The sequence below is a fragment of the Salmo salar genome, chromosome ssa15 (genome assembly GCF_905237065.1).
Source record: "Salmo salar chromosome ssa15, Ssal_v3.1, whole genome shotgun sequence".
Taxonomy (NCBI): domain Eukaryota; kingdom Metazoa; phylum Chordata; class Actinopteri; order Salmoniformes; family Salmonidae; genus Salmo; species Salmo salar.
In genome coordinates, this window is record NC_059456.1 from 100,736,393 (window position 1) to 100,753,400 (window position 17,008).

Consider the following 17,008-nt stretch of genomic DNA (forward strand, 5'->3'; position numbering starts at 1 on the left):
ATAGAGGTGAGGTTGCTATAGTGATAGGAGAACTACAGTACAGTGCCTTGCTGAGCTAGTGAAGGTTGTTATAGAGGTGAGGTTGCTATAGGTATAGGAGGTCTACAGTACAGTGCCTTGCTGACCTAGTGAAGGTTGTTATAGAGGTGAGGTTGCTATAGTGATAGGAGAACTACAGTACAGTGCCTTGACCTAGTGAAGGTTGTTATAGAGGTGAGGTTGCTATAGTGATAGGAGCTCTACAGTACAGTGCCTTGCTGACCTAGTGAAGGTTGTTATAGAGGTGAGGTTGCTATAGTGATAGGAGGTCTACAGTACTGTGCCATGCTGACCTAGTGAAGGTTGTTATAGAGGTGAGGTTGCAATAGTGATAGGAGGTCTACAGTACAGTGCCTTGACCTAGTGAAGGTTGTTATAGAGGTGAGGTTGCTATAGTGATAGGAGGTCTACAGTACAGTGCCTTGCTGAGCTAGTGAAGGTTGTTATAGAGGTGAGGTTGCTATAGTGATAGGAGGTCTACAGTACAGTGCCTTGACCTAGTGAAGGTTGTTATAGAGGTGAGCTTGCTATAGTGATAGGAGGTCTACAGTACAGTGCCTTGACCTAGTGAAGGTTGTTATAGAGGTGAGGTTGCTATAGTGATAGAAGTACTACAGTACAGTGCCTTGCTGACCTAGTGAAGGTTGTTATAGAGGTGAGGTTGCTATAGTGATAGGAGAACTACAGTACAGTGCCTTGACCTAGTGAAAGTTGTTAAAGAGGTGAGGTTGCTATAGTGATAGGAGGTCTACAGTACAGTGCCTTGCTGACCTAGTGAAGGTTGTTATAGAGGTGAGGTTGCTATAGTGATAGGAGGTCTACAGTACAGTGCCTTGCTGACCTAGTGAAGGTTGTTATAGAGGTGAGGTTGCTATAGTGATAGGAGAACTACAGTACAGTGCCTTGCTGAGCTAGTGAAGGTTGTTATAGAGGTGAGGTTGCTATAGTGATAGGAGGTCTACAGTACAGTGCCTTGCTGACCTAGTGAAGGTTGTTATAGAGGTGAGGTTGCTATAGTGATAGGAGAACTACAGTACAGTGCCTTGCTGAGCTAGTGAAGGTTGTTATAGAGGTGAGGTTGCTATAGGTATAGGAGGTCTACTGTACAGTGCCTTGCTGACCTAGTGAAGGTTGTTATAGAGGTGAGGTTGCTATAGTGATAGGAGCTCTACAGTACAGTGCCTTGCTGACCTAGTGAAGGTTGTTATAGAGGTGAGGTTGCTATAGTGATAGGAGGTCTACAGTACTGTGCCATGCTGACCTAGTGAAGGTTGTTATAGAGGTGAGGTTGCTATAGTGGTAGGAGGTCTACAGTACAGTGCCTTGACCTAGTGAAGGTTGTTATAGAGGTGAGGTTGCTATAGTGATAGGAGGTCTACAGTACAGTGCCTTGCTGAGCTAGTGAAGGTTGTTATAGAGGTGAGGTTGCTATAGTGATAGGAGGTCTACAGTACAGTGCCTTGACCTAGTGAAGGTTGTTATAGAGGTGAGGTTGCTATAGTGATAGAAGAACTACAGTACAGTGCCTTGCTGACCTAGTGAAGGTTGTTATAGAGGTGAGGTTGCTATAGTGATAGGAGGTCTACAGTACAGTGCCTTGCTGACCTAGTGAAGGTTGTTATAGAGGTGAGGTTGCTATAGTGATAGGAGGTCTACAATACAGTGCCTTGCTGACCTAGTGAAGGTTGTTATAGAGGTGAGGTTGCTATAGTGATAGAAGAACTACAGTACAGTGCCTTGCTGACCTAGTGAAGGTTGTTATAGAGGTGAGGTTGCTATAGTGATAGGAGGTCTACAGTACAGTGCCTTGACCTAGTGAAGGTTGTTATAGAGGTGAGCTTGCTATAGTGATAGGAGGTCTACAGTACAGTGCCTTGACCTAGTGAAGGTTGTTATAGAGGTGAGGTTGCTATAGTGATAGAAGAACTACAGTACAGTGCCTTGCTGACCTAGTGAAGGTTGTTATAGAGGTGAGGTTGCTATAGTGATAGGAGATCTACAGTACAGTGCCTTGACCTAGTGAAGGTTGTTATAGAGGTGTGGTTGCTATAGTGATAGGTCTACAGTACAGTGCCTTGCTGACCTAGTGAAGGTTGTTATAGAGGTGAGGTTGCTATAGTGATAGGAGGTCTACAGTACAGTGCCTTGACCTAGTGAAGGTTGTTATAGAGGTGAGGTTGCTATAGTGATAGGAGGTCTACAGTACAGTGCCTTGCTGAGCTAGTGAAGGTTGTTATAGAGGTGAGGTTGCTATAGTGATAGGAGGTCTACAGTACAGTGCCTTGCTGACCTAGTGAAGGTTGTTATAGAGGTGAGGTTGCTATAGTGATAGGAGGTCTACAGTACAGTGCCTTGACCTAGTGAAGGTTGTTATAGAGGTGAGGTTGCTATAGTGATAGGAGGTCTACAGTACAGTGCCTTGCTGACCTAGTGAAGGTTGTTATAGAGGTGAGGTTGCTAAAGTGATAGGAGGTCTACAGTACTGTGCCATGCTGACCTAGTGAAGGTTGTTATAGAGGTGAGGTTGCTATAGTGATAGGAGGTCTACAGTACAGTGCCTTGCTGAGCTAGTGAAGGTTGTTATAGAGGTGAGGTTGCTATAGTGATAGGAGGTCTACAGTACAGTGCCTTGCTGACCTAGTGAAGGTTGTTATAGAGGTGAGGTTGCTATAGTGATAGGAGGTCTACAGTACAGTGCCTTGCTGACCTAGTGAAGGTTGTTATAGAGGTGAGGTTGCTATAGTGATAGGAGGTCTACAGTACAGTGCCTTGCTGACCTAGTGAAGGTTGTTATAGAGGTGAGGTTGCTATAGTGATAGGAGGTCTACAGTACAGTGCCTTGACCTAGTGAAGGTTGTTATAGAGGTGAGGTTGCTATAGTGATAGGAGGTCTACAGTACAGTGCCTTGCTGACCTAGTGAAGGTTGTTATAGAGGTGAGGTTGCTATAGTGATAGGAGGTCTACAGTACAGTGCCTTGACCTAGTGAAGGTTGTTATAGAGGTGAGGTTGCTATAGTGATAGGAGAACTACAGTACAGTGCCTTGCTGAGCTAGTGAAGGTTGTTATAGAGGTGAGGTTGCTATAGTGATAGGAGGTCTACAGTACAGTGCCTTGACCTAGTGAAGGTTGTTATAGAGGTGAGGTTGCTATAGTGATAGGAGGTCTACAGTACAGTGCCTTGCTGAGCTAGTGAAGGTTGTTATAGAGGTGAGGTTGCTATAGTGATAGGAGGTCTACAGTACAGTGCCTTGCTGACCTAGTGAAGGTTGTTATAGAGGTGAGGTTGCTATAGTGATAGGAGTACTACAGTACAGTGCCTTGCTGACCTAGTGAAGGTTGTTATAGAGGTGAGGTTGCTATAGTGATAGGAGGTCTACAGTACAGTGCCTTGACCTAGTGAAGGTTGTTATAGAGGTGAGCTTGCTATAGTGATAGGAGGTCTACAGTACAGTGACTTGACCTAGTGAAGGTTGTTATAGAGGTGAGGTTGCTATAGTGATAGAAGTACTACAGTACAGTGCCTTGCTGAGCTAGTGAAGGTTGTTATAGAGGTGAGGTTGCTATAGTGATAGGAGGTCTACAGTACAGTGCCTTGCTGACCTAGTGAAGTTTGTTATAGAGGTGAGGTTGCTATAGTGATAGGAGATCTACAGTACAGTGCCTTGACCTAGTGAAGGTTGTTATAGAGGTGAGGTTGCTATAGTGATAGGAGGTCTACAGTACAGTGCCTTGACCTAGTGAAGGTTGTTATAGAGGTGAGGTTGCTATAGTGATAGGAGGTCTACAGTACAGTGCCTTGCTGACCTAGTGAAGGTTGTTATAGAGGTGAGGTTGCTATAGTGATAGAAGAACTACAGTACAGTGCCTTGCTGACCTAGTGAAGGTTGTTATAGAGGTGAGGTTGCTATAGTGATAGGAGGTCTACAGTACAGTGCCTTGACCTAGTGAAGGTTGTTATAGAGGTGAGCTTGCTATAGTGATAGGAGGTCTACAGTACAGTGACTTGACCTAGTGAAGGTTGTTATAGAGGTGAGGTTGCTATAGTGATAGAAGTACTACAGTACAGTGCCTTGCTGAGCTAGTGAAGGTTGTTATAGAGGTGAGGTTGCTATAGTGATAGGAGGTCTACAGTACAGTGCCTTGCTGACCTAGTGAAGTTTGTTATAGAGGTGAGGTTGCTATAGTGATAGGAGAACTACAGTACAGTGCCTTGCTGAGCTAGTGAAGGTTGTTATAGAGGTGAGGTTGCTATAGTTATAGGAGGTCTACAGTACAGTGCCTTGCTGACCTAGTGAAGGTTGTTATAGAGGTGAGGTTGCTATAGTGATAGGAGGTCTACAGTACAGTGCCTTGCTGACCTAGTGAAAGTTGTTATAGAGGTGAGGTTGCTATAGTGATAGAAGAACTACAGTACAGTGCCTTGCTGACCTAGTGAAGGTTGTTATAGAGGTGAGGTTGCTATAGTGATAGGAGGTCTACAGTACAGTGCCTTGACCTAGTGAAGGTTGTTATAGAGGTGAGCTTGCTATAGTGATAGGAGGTCTACAGTACAGTGCCTTGACCTAGTGAAGGTTGTTATAGAGGTGAGGTTGCTATAGTGATAGAAGTACTACAGTACAGTGCCTTGCTGAGCTAGTGAAGGTTGTTATAGAGGTGAGGTTGCTATAGTGATAGGAGGTCTACAGTACAGTGCCTTGACCTAGTGAAGGTTGTTATAGAGGTGAGGTTGCTATAGTGATAGGAGGTCTACAGTACAGTGCCTTGTGACCTAGTGAAGGTTGTTATAGAGGTGAGGTTGCTATAGTGATAGGAGGTCTACAGTACAGTGCCTTGCTGACCTAGTGAAGGTTGTTATAGAGGTGAGGTTGCTATAGTGATAGAAGAACTACAGTACAGTGCCTTGCTGACCTAGTGAAGGTTGTTATAGAGGTGAGGTTGCTATAGTGATAGGAGGTCTACAGTACAGTGCCTTGACCTAGTGAAGGTTGTTATAGAGGTGAGCTTGCTATAGTGATAGGAGGTCTACAGTACAGTGACTTGACCTAGTGAAGGTTGTTATAGAGGTGAGGTTGCTATAGTGATAGAAGTACTACAGTACAGTGCCTTGCTGAGCTAGTGAAGGTTGTTATAGAGGTGAGGTTGCTATAGTGATAGGAGGTCTACAGTACAGTGCCTTGCTGACCTAGTGAAGTTTGTTATAGAGGTGAGGTTGCTATAGTGATAGGAGAACTACAGTACAGTGCCTTGCTGAGCTAGTGAAGGTTGTTATAGAGGTGAGGTTGCTATAGGTATAGGAGGTCTACAGTACAGTGCCTTGCTGACCTAGTGAAGGTTGTTATAGAGGTGAGGTTGCTATAGTGATAGGAGCTCTACAGTACAGTGCCTTGCTGACCTAGTGAAGGTTGTTATAGAGGTGAGGTTGCTATAGTGATAGGAGGTCTACAGTACTGTGCCATGCTGACCTAGTGAAGGTTGTTATAGAGGTGAGGTTGCTATAGTGATAGGAGGTATACAGTACAGTGCCTTGACCTAGTGAAGGTTGTTATAGAGGTGAGGTTGCTATAGTGATAGGAGGTCTACAGTACAGTGCCTTGCTGAGCTAGTGAAGGTTGTTATAGAGGTGAGGTTGCTATAGTGATAGGAGGTCTACAGTACAGTGCCTTGACCTAGTGAAGGTTGTTATAGAGGTGAGGTTGCTATAGTGATAGGAGAACTACAGTACAGTGCCTTGCTGAGCTAGTGAAGTTTGTTATAGAGGTGAGGTTGCTATAGTGATAGGAGAACTACAGTACAGTGCCTTGCTGAGCTAGTGAAGGTTGTTATAGAGGTGAGGTTGCTATAGTGATAGGAGAACTACAGTACAGTGCCTTGCTGACCTAGTGAAGGTTGTTATAGAGGTGAGGTTGCTATAGTGATAGGAGGTCTACAGTACAGTGCCTTGCTGACCTAGTGAATGTTGTTATAGAGGTGAGGTTGCTATAGTGATAGGAGGTCTACAGTACAGTGCCTTGACCTAGTGAAGATTGTTATAGAGGTGAGCTTGCTATAGTGATAGGAGGTCTACAGTACAGTGCCTTGACCTAGTGAAGGTTGTTATAGAGGTGAGGTTGCTATAGTGATAGGAGTACTACAGTACAGTGCCTTGCTGACCTAGTGAAGGTTGTTATAGAGGTGAGGTTGCTATAGTGATAGGAGGACTACAGTACAGTGCCTTGACCTAGTGAAGGTTGTTATAGAGGTGAGGTTGCTATAGTGATAGGAGGTCTACAGTACAGTGCCTTGACCTATTAAAGGTTGTTATAGAGGTGAGGTTGCTATAGTGATAGGAGGTCTACAGTACAGTGCCTTGACCTAGTAAAGGTTGTTATAGAGGTGAGGTTGCTATAGTGATAGGAGGTCTACAGTACAATGCCTTGACCTAGTGAAGGTTGTTATAGAGGTGAGGTTGCTATAGTGATAGGAGGTCTACAGTACAGTGCCTTGCTGACCTAGTGAAGGTTGTTATAGAGGTGAGGTTGCTATAGTGATAGGAGGTCTACAGTACAGTGCCTAGCTGACCTAGTGAAGGTTGTTATAGAGGTGAGGTTGCTATAGTGATAGGAGGTCTACAGTACAGTGCCTTGCTGACCTAGTGAAGGTTGTTATAGAGGTGAGGTTGCTATAGTGATATGAGAACTACAGTACAGTGCCTTGCTGAGCTAGTGAAGGTTGTTATAGATGTGAGGTTGCTATAGTGATAGGAGGTCTACAGTACAGTGCCTTGCTGACCTAGTGAAGTTTGTTATAGAGGTGAGGTTGCTATAGTGATAGGAGAACTACAGTACAGTGCCTTGCTGAGCTAGTGAAGGTTGTTATAGAGGTGAGGTTGCTATAGTGATAGGAGGTCTACAGTACAGTGCCTTGCTGACCTAGTGAAGGTTGTTATAGAGGTGTGGTTGCTATAGTGATAGGAGAACTACAGTACAGTGCCTTGCTGAGCTAGTGAAGGTTGTTATAGAGGTGAGGTTGCTATAGTGATAGGAGGTCTACAGTACAGTGCCTTGCTGACCTAGTGAAGGTTGTTATAGAGGTGAGGTTGCTATAGTGATAGGAGGTCTACAGTACAGTGCCTTGCTGACCTAGTGAAGGTTGTTATAGAGGTGAGGTTGCTATAGTGATAGGAGAACTACAGTACAGTGCCTTGACCTAGTGAAGGTTGTTATAGAGGTGAGGTTGCTATAGTGATAGGAGGTCTACAGTACAGTGCCTTGACCTAGTAAAGGTTGTTATAGAGGTGAGGTTGCTATAGTGATAGGAGGTCTACAGTACAATGCCTTGACCTAGTGAAGGTTGTTATAGAGGTGAGGTTGCTATAGTGATAGGAGGTCTACAGTACAGTGCCTTGCTGACCTAGTGAAGGTTGTTATAGAGGTGAGGTTGCTATAGTGATAGGAGGTCTACAGTACAGTGCCTTGACCTAGTGAAGGTTGTTATAGAGGTGAGGTTGCTATAGTGATAGGAGGTCTACAGTACAGTGCCTTGCTGACCTAGTGAAGGTTGTTATAGAGGTGAGGTTGCTATAGTGATAGGAGGTCTACAGTACAGTGCCTTGACCTAGTGAAGGTTGTTATAGAGGTGAGGTTGCTATAGTGATAGGAGGTCTACAGTACAATGCCTTGACCTAGTGAAGGTTGTTATAGAGGTGAGGTTGCTATAGTGATAGGAGGTCTACAGTACAGTGCCTTGCTGACCTAGTGAAGGTTGTTATAGAGGTGAGGTTGCTATAGTGATAGGAGGTCTACAGTACAGTGCCTTGCTGACCTAGTGAAGGTTGTTATAGAGGTGAGGTTGCTATAGTGATAGGAGGTCTACAGTACAGTGCCTTGCTGACCTAGTGAAGGTTGTTATAGAGGTGAGGTTGCTATAGTGATAGGAGAACTACAGTACAGTGCCTTGCTGACCTAGTGAAGGTTGTTATAGATGTGAGGTTGCTATAGTGATAGGAGGTCTACAGTACTGTGCCTTGCTGACCTAGTGAAGTTTGTTATAGAGGTGAGGTTGCTATAGTGATAGGAGAACTACAGTACAGTGCCTTGCTGAGCTAGTGAAGGTTGTTATAGAGGTGAGGTTGCTATAGTGATAGGAGGTCTACAGTACAGTGCCTTGCTGACGTAGTGAAGGTTGTTATAGAGGTGTGGTTGCTATAGTGATAGGAGAACTACAGTACAGTGCCTTGCTGAGCTAGTGAAGGTTGTTATAGAGGTGAGGTTGCTATAGTGATAGGAGGTCTACAGTACAGTGCCTTGCTGACCTAGTGAAGGTTGTTATAGAGGTGAGGTTGCTATAGTGATAGGAGGTCTACAGTACAGTGCCTTGCTGACCTAGTGAAGGTTGTTATAGAGGTGAGGTTGCTATAGTGATAGGAGAACTACAGTACAGTGCCTTGACCTAGTGAAGGTTGTTATAGAGGTGAGGTTGCTATAGTGATAGGAGGTCTACAGTACAGTGCCTTGACCTAGTAAAGGTTGTTATAGAGGTGAGGTTGCTATAGTGATAGGAGGTCTACAGTACAATGCCTTGACCTAGTGAAGGTTGTTATAGAGGTGAGGTTGCTATAGTGATAGGAGGTCTACAGTACAGTGCCTTGCTGACCTAGTGAAGGTTGTTATAGAGGTGAGGTTGCTATAGTGATAGGAGGTCTACAGTACAGTGCCTTGACCTAGTGAAGGTTGTTATAGAGGTGAGGTTGCTATAGTGATAGGAGGTCTACAGTACAGTGCCTTGCTGACCTAGTGAAGGTTGTTATAGAGGTGAGGTTGCTATAGTGATAGGAGGTCTACAGTACAGTGCCTTGACCTAGTGAAGGTTGTTATAGAGGTGAGGTTGCTATAGTGATAGGAGAACTACAGTACAGTGCCTTGCTGAGCTAGTGAAGTTTGTTATAGAGGTGAGGTTGCTATAGTGATAGGAGAACTACAGTACAGTGCCTTGCTGAGCTAGTGAAGGTTGTTATAGAGGTGAGGTTGCTATAGTGATAGGAGAACTACAGTACAGTGCCTTGCTGACCTAGTGAAGGTTGTTATAGAGGTGAGGTTGCTATAGTGATAGGAGGTCTACAGTACAGTGCCTTGCTGACCTAGTGAAGGTTGTTATAGAGGTGAGGTTGCTATAGTGATAGGAGGTCTACAGTACAGTGCCTTGACCTAGTGAAGATTGTTATAGAGGTGAGCTTGCTATAGTGATAGGAGGTCTACAGTACAGTGCCTTGACCTAGTGAAGGTTGTTATAGAGGTGAGGTTGCTATAGTGATAGAAGTACTACAGTACAGTGCCTTGCTGACCTAGTGAAGGTTGTTATAGAGGTGAGGTTGCTATAGTGATAGGAGAACTACAGTACAGTGCCTTGACCTAGTGAAGGTTGTTATAGAGGTGAGGTTGCTATAGTGATAGGAGGTCTACAGTACAGTGCCTTGACCTATTAAAGGTTGTTATAGAGGTGAGGTTGCTATAGTGATAGGAGGTCTACAGTACAGTGCCTTGACCTAGTGAAGGTTGTTATAGAGGTGAGGTTGCTATAGTGATAGGAGGTCTACAGTACAATGCCTTGACCTAGTGAAGGTTGTTATAGAGGTGAGGTTGCTATAGTGATAGGAGGTCTACAGTACAGTGCCTTGCTGACCTAGTGAAGGTTGTTATAGAGGTGAGGTTGCTATAGTGATAGGAGGTCTACAGTACAGTGCCTAGCTGACCTAGTGAAGGTTGTTATAGAGGTGAGGTTGCTATAGTGATAGGAGGTCTACAGTACAGTGCCTTGCTGACCTAGTGAAGGTTGTTATAGAGGTGAGGTTGCTATAGTGATAGGAGAACTACAGTACAGTGCCTTGCTGAGCTAGTGAAGGTTGTTATAGATGTGAGGTTGCTATAGTGATAGGAGGTCTACAGTACTGTGCCTTGCTGACCTAGTGAAGTTTGTTATAGAGGTGAGGTTGCTATAGTGATAGGAGAACTACAGTACAGTGCCTTGCTGAGCTAGTGAAGGTTGTTATAGAGGTGAGGTTGCTATAGTGATAGGAGGTCTACAGTACAGTGCCTTGCTGACGTAGTGAAGGTTGTTATAGAGGTGTGGTTGCTATAGTGATAGGAGAACTACAGTACAGTGCCTTGCTGAGCTAGTGAAGGTTGTTATAGAGGTGAGGTTGCTATAGTGATAGGAGGTCTACAGTACAGTGCCTTGCTGACCTAGTGAAGGTTGTTATAGAGGTGAGGTTGCTATAGTGATAGGAGGTCTACAGTACAGTGCCTTGCTGACCTAGTGAAGGTTGTTATAGAGGTGAGGTTGCTATAGTGATAGGAGAACTACAGTACAGTGCCTTGACCTAGTGAAGGTTGTTATAGAGGTGAGGTTGCTATAGTGATAGGAGGTCTACAGTACAGTGCCTTGACCTAGTAAAGGTTGTTATAGAGGTGAGGTTGCTATAGTGATAGGAGGTCTACAGTACAATGCCTTGACCTAGTGAAGGTTGTTATAGAGGTGAGGTTGCTATAGTGATAGGAGGTCTACAGTACAGTGCCTTGCTGACCTAGTGAAGGTTGTTATAGAGGTGAGGTTGCTATAGTGATAGGAGGTCTACAGTACAGTGCCTTGACCTAGTGAAGGTTGTTATAGAGGTGAGGTTGCTATAGTGATAGGAGGTCTACAGTACAGTGCCTTGCTGACCTAGTGAAGGTTGTTATAGAGGTGAGGTTGCTATAGTGATAGGAGGTCTACAGTACAGTGCCTTGACCTAGTTTAGGTTGTTATAGAGGTGAGGTTGCTATAGTGATAGGAGGTCTACAATACAGTGCCTTGACCTAGTGAAGGTTGTTATAGAGGTGAGGTTGCTATAGTGATAGGAGGTCTACAGTACAGTGCCTTGACCTCGTAAAGGTTGTTATAGAGGTGAGGTTGCTATAGTGATAGGAGGTCTACAGTACAATGCCTTGACCTAGTGAAGGTTGTTATAGAGGTGAGGTTGCTATAGTGATAGGAGGTCTACAGTACAGTGCCTTGCTGACCTAGTGAAGGTTGTTATAGAGGTGAGGTTGCTATAGTGATAGGAGGTCTACAGTACAGTGCCTTGCTGACCTAGTGAAGGTTGTTATAGAGGTGAGGTTGCTATAGTGATAGGAGGTCTACAGTACAGTGCCTTGCTGACCTAGTGAAGGTTGTTATAGAGGTGAGGTTGCTATAGTGATAGGAGAACTACAGGACAGTGCCTTGTTGAGCTAGTGAAGGTTGTTATAGAGGTGAGGTTGCTATAGTGATAGGAGGTCTACAGTACAGTGCCTTGCTGACCTAGTGAAGGTTGTTATAGAGGTGAGGTTGCTATAGTGATAGGAGGTCTACAGTACAGTGCCTTGCTGACCTAGTGAAGGTTGTTATAGAGGTGAGGTTGCTATAGTGATAGGAGGCCTTTTCTGCTGGCCAGGTACGGTACAGTATATCTTATTACAGACATGATCGAGGTGTAGCTACAGTAAAGATACAGTAGTCCTACCTACCTAGCCCTAGCCCACTCGGGGGGGGGGGGGCTGGCCTACCTTGCTGGCCAGGTCCTGGTGCTTGGTGCTCAGGTTCTCAGGCCTCTCCCAGCAGCGCGTGGACAGGTTGAGGATGGCTGTAGCAGCCATGTGGGCTGCCTGGGCTTCATGGGAGTAGTCGTAGGCAGAAGAGGAGGCAGTCTTTCCATAGCCTCCATGCAGGCTGAGGCTGGGAGAAGAAGACTTTGATGACGAGACTTTAGCTGAGGAGCAAAGAAACAGAGATATATCATCTCGTCCTGTATGTCTGTATGTACAGTACCAGTCAAACGTTTGGACACACCTACTCGCACATGTGGGAACTCCTTCAAGACTGTTGGAAACACATTCCAGGTGAAGCTGGTTGAGAGAATGCCAAGAGTGTGCAAAGCTGTCATCAAGGCAAACGGTGGCTACTTTGAAGAATCTCAAATATAAAATATATTTTGATTTGTTTAACACTTTTTGGGTTACTACATGATTCCATATATGTTATTTCATAGTTTTGATCTCTTCACTATTATTCTACAATGTAGAAAATAGTAAAAAGAAAGAAAAACCCTGGAATGAGTAGGTGTGTCCAAACTTTTGACTGGCACTGTATATATTTATGTATATATGTATGCATGTATAAGTTTAACATATATGGCTATTAGTATAACATCACTTTTCCTTACATTTGAAGGCTTTGGGTGAGGTTTCGCTGGTCGGTATATTTGAAGCAAGCACACGCTTTCCAAAAACCTGACAGTCGAAGCTTGCATAATCAAAGGAGACCTTGGAGTACTTCTCCAGCTCCTTGGCCAGGTTGGCACGAGGTGTGGCGGGTATCATGTTGGGCCTGTACTGCCTATAATGAGGCACCTCCAGTTGCTTCACAAAACACATGGGCCTAGAGGAGAGAGAGAAAGAGAGAGAGGAAGAGAGAGAGAGGAAGAGAGAGAGAGGAAGAGAGAGAGAGAAAGAACGAGAGAGAAAGAGAGAGAGAGAGAGAGAGAGAGAGAGAGAGAGAGAGAGAGAGAGACAGAGAAATAAAGAAATAAAAAGAGAAAGATAGAGAGAGAGAAATAACGAGAGAGAGAGAGAGAGAGAGAGAGAGAGAGAGAGAGAGAGAGAGAGAGAGACAGAGAAATAAAGAAATAAAAAGTGAAAGATAGAGAGAGAGAAATAACGAGAGAGAGAGAGAGAGAGAGAGAGAGAGAGAGAGAGAGAGAGAGAGAGAGAGAACCAATCACAGGAGAGAGAGGGGCAGGATTAAAAGCTCTCTTATCAACAGAGGGGACATTTACATATTGTAGAGCATGGAATTTATGAGCTTTAAACCCAGTAGTTTTCATGGGGTGCCAGGGCTTTTGTCAGACCTGTTGGGGTTAACTCCACTGACACACGAGAGGGTCCTGGGAGGGGATAGCGTAGCCCACTGTTTTCTCTCTCCTTATCACCACGTACAACCCCATATCGCTGGTCACAGACAGTAGTCACAAGCCATCCTATCAGAGCTGCCCTGGTAGTTGCTATGACATCACGGTTCAAACAGCGGGCTCTCTCTCTCTCATGGCTCACAGACACACAGGCAGGCTGGGAGGAGACGGCTTCTGTTGTGTTCACAGATACACAGGCAGGCTGGGAGGAGATGGCTTCTGTTGTGTTCACAGATACACAGGCAGGCTGGGAGGAGATGGCTTCTGTTGTGTTCACAGATACACAGGCAGGCTGGGAGGAGATGGCTTCTGTTGTGTTCACAGATACACAGGCAGGCTGGGAGGAGATGGCTTCTGTTGTGTTCACAGATACACAGGCAGGCTGGGAGGAGATGGCTTCTGTTGTGTTCACAGACACACAGTGGTGAACTGAGCTGTGTGCTTTCTGCCCATTGATCACTGGGATACCCTCTCTCTTTTTATTCAATGTGGATTCCATTATAAAAAAGGGTATCATGTGGAATACTTAGCCAGCTCTGGTGTGTTCTCTGTACACATAACAGACCAGTTCATTTGAATGACAATGGAAAAAAAACAAGGTTTAATGTTTTAATGCTTGTCTGTTTTGTCGGACAACAGACGGGGTTCCTCAAGGAAAGCAATTATTTCCCCCTATCCTCGCAATGCCCTGTAACTCGCATATTTATCTTATCGGGCGGCATTATTAATGAAAATACCAAGAAAGGAGCATGTACTTAGCATAATATCTCTGTCTGGTCATTAACAGTAATGATAATTATTTTGGCATGATGAGGGTGAATAGAGAGAACAGGATGACATGACAAAAACACATCATTGCAGTAGCGTTAAAACTGGGGTGTCCTGATTGACACTTCACACGGGGTTTCGCAGTTGACAACAACACAAGTGGTGTTGAGCAGTCAAGGTTACTGTATGAAGAGAGATACAGAGAGAGAGAGACAGAGAGATAGAGAGAGACCGAGAGAGAGACAGGGAGAAAGACAAGGAGAGAGAGCGAGAGATACAGAGAAAGAGAGAGGTGACCAATCATTACCTCAGGACTCGGTCATTGTTGTTGGGACTTTCTTTGAGGTGCTCTCTGATTGGCTGGGAGAGATGCTGCTTGTCAAGGTTGAGGCTCTTGGACAGCTTCTCTGCGGCTGCGATGGGGCATCCTGACAAACTGGGATAACCAATAAGAGGAGAGAGTGAATGCTGGGGAGGAGTCAGGCTGCTGTCAATGTATGTCTACATCAAACTGATTTAGAGTGACACATACAGAACATGCATTCATATAGATTAACATATACTGTCACACACACACACACACACACACACACACACACACACACACACACACACACACACACACACACACACACACACACACACACACACACACACACACACACACAGACACAGATGCATACACACATTGTAGAGTACCTGCGGTGGGTATTGCGGTTGCTGTTAACATGACCCTGTCCAGTGCAGCCTGGAGTAGGACACTTCAGCACGTTCTCATGCATGGCCAGGACTGGAGAGGACAAATACACAGTAGATTATTATGATTACTATTTTTATTATTATTGTAATTACTATTATAATTATTATTATTATTACTATTATTATATTATTATTATTACTATTATTATATTATTATTACTATTATTATTATTATATTGTTATTACTAATATTATTATATTAGTATTTCAATTATTATTACTATTATTACTATTATTATATTATTATAATTATATTATTATTACTATTTTTATTATTAGTATTAGTATTACTACTATTATGATTATTTTATTATTATTACTATTTGTATTATTACTATTATTATATTATTATTACTATTATTATTATTATTATATTGTTATTACTAATATTATTATATTAGTATTTCTATTATTATTACTATTATTACTATTATTATATTATTATTATTTTATTATTATTACTATTTGTATTATTACTATTATTATTACTATTATCATTAATATTATTATTATTATTACTATTATTATTATTACTATTATTATTATTACTATTATTATTATATTTGTATTACTATTTTTATTATTATTACCATTTTATTATTACTATAATTATTACTATTATTATTATATTATTATTTGTATTTGTATTATTGTTATTACTATTATTATTATTACTATTATTATTATTATTACTATTATTGTTGTTACTATTATTGTTAATATATTATTATTACTATTATTATTGTTACTATTATTGTTAATATATTATTATTACTATTATTATTATTATTACTAATATTATATTATTATTACTATAGTATTATATTATTATTATTACTATTGTTACTATTATTTTACTACTATTATTACTATTATTATATTTTTATTATTACTCTTATTATATTATTATTACTATTATTATTATATTACTATTAGTACTATTATTATTGTGTTATTATTATTATTGTGTTATTATTATTATTATTACTACTATTTTTATTATTACTATTATTATTATTATTACTATTATTTTTACTATCTGTATTATTACTATTATTATTATTATTACTATTCTTATTTTATTATTATTATCATTGCTATTTTTATTATTACTATTATTATTATATTATTATTGCTATTTTTATTATTACTATTATTATTATATTATTATTACTATTATTATTATTATTACTACTATTATTATTACTATTATTATTACTATTATTATTATTATTATTGCTATTATTATTACTATTATATTATTATTACTATTATTATTATTATTATATTATTTTTACTATTAAGATTATTATTATTATTACTATTATTATTAATATATTATTATTACTATTGTTATTATTACTATTACTATTATTTATATTATTATTCATATATTATTATTACTATTATAAGACCATTATTATTAATATATTATTATTACTATTATTATTATTATGACTATTATTATTATTATTACTATTATTATTAATATATTACTATTATATATATTACTATTACTATTATTATTAATATATTACTATTACTATTAAGATTATTATTATTATTAACACGTTATTAACACGTTCTCTAATCTCTCACATACAAGAATGCGTTTTTTCCTGTGTGACTTGGAGAGGGTATAGGGTATTGGGTATAGGGTATTGGGTTATGGGGTTTTGGGTATAGAGTATTGGATATAGAGTATTGGGTATTGAGTATAGAGTATTGCGGTATTGGGTATAGAGTATAGAGTATAGAGTATTGGGTATTGGGTATAGAATATAGCGTATAGGGTATAGGGTATAGAGCATTGGGTATAGAGTATAGCATATAGAGTATAGAGTATTGGGTGTAGAGTATTGGGTATAGGGTATAGAGTATAGAGTATAGAGTATTGGGTATTGGGTATAGGGTATTGGGTATATGTTATTGGTATAGGGTATAGGGTATAGGGTATAGGGTATAGGGTATTGGGTATTGGGTATTAGTATAGGGTACTGGGTATTGGGTATAGGGTACTGGGTATTGCGTATTGTTATAGGGTACTGGGTATTGTGTATTGGTATAGGGTATAGGTTATTGGTATAGGTTACTGGGCATTGGTTATAGGGTATAAAGTATTGGGTATAGAGTATTGGGTATAGAGTATAGAGTATTGGGTATAGAGTATTGGGTATAGGGTATTAAGTATTGGGTATAGAGTATAGGGTATTGGGTATAGAGTATAGAGTATTGGGTATAGAGTATTGGGTATAGGGTACTGGGTATTGTGTATAGACTATTGGGTATAGAGTATAGAGTATTGGTTATAGGGTATATGGTATTGGGTATTGGTATAAGGTATTGGTATAGGTTACTGGGTATAGGGTATTGGTATAGGTTACTGGGTATTGGTATAGGTTACTGGGTATTGGGTATAGGGTATTGGTATAGGTTACTGGGTATTGGTATAGGTTACTGGGTATTGGGTATAGGGTATTGG

General features: G+C 41.2%; 1 protein-coding gene across 8 annotated transcripts in view; it reads right to left on the bottom strand.

Annotated features, from left to right (window-relative positions):
• LOC106572819 (myelin transcription factor 1) overlaps positions 1-17,008 on the bottom strand; it is a 72,140-nt gene that overhangs the window by 25,160 nt on the left and 29,972 nt on the right. For all 8 annotated transcript variants that reach the window (XM_045696431.1, XM_045696432.1, XM_014147323.2 and 5 more), the window contains 4 exons: positions 14,467-14,557; positions 14,075-14,203; positions 12,256-12,470; positions 11,600-11,802 (listed from right to left, as the gene is read on the bottom strand). In XM_045696431.1, coding sequence (XP_045552387.1) covers positions 11,600-11,802; positions 12,256-12,470; positions 14,075-14,203; positions 14,467-14,557 — 638 coding nt within the window. The remainder of the gene's footprint in view (positions 1-11,599; positions 11,803-12,255; positions 12,471-14,074; positions 14,204-14,466; positions 14,558-17,008) is intronic.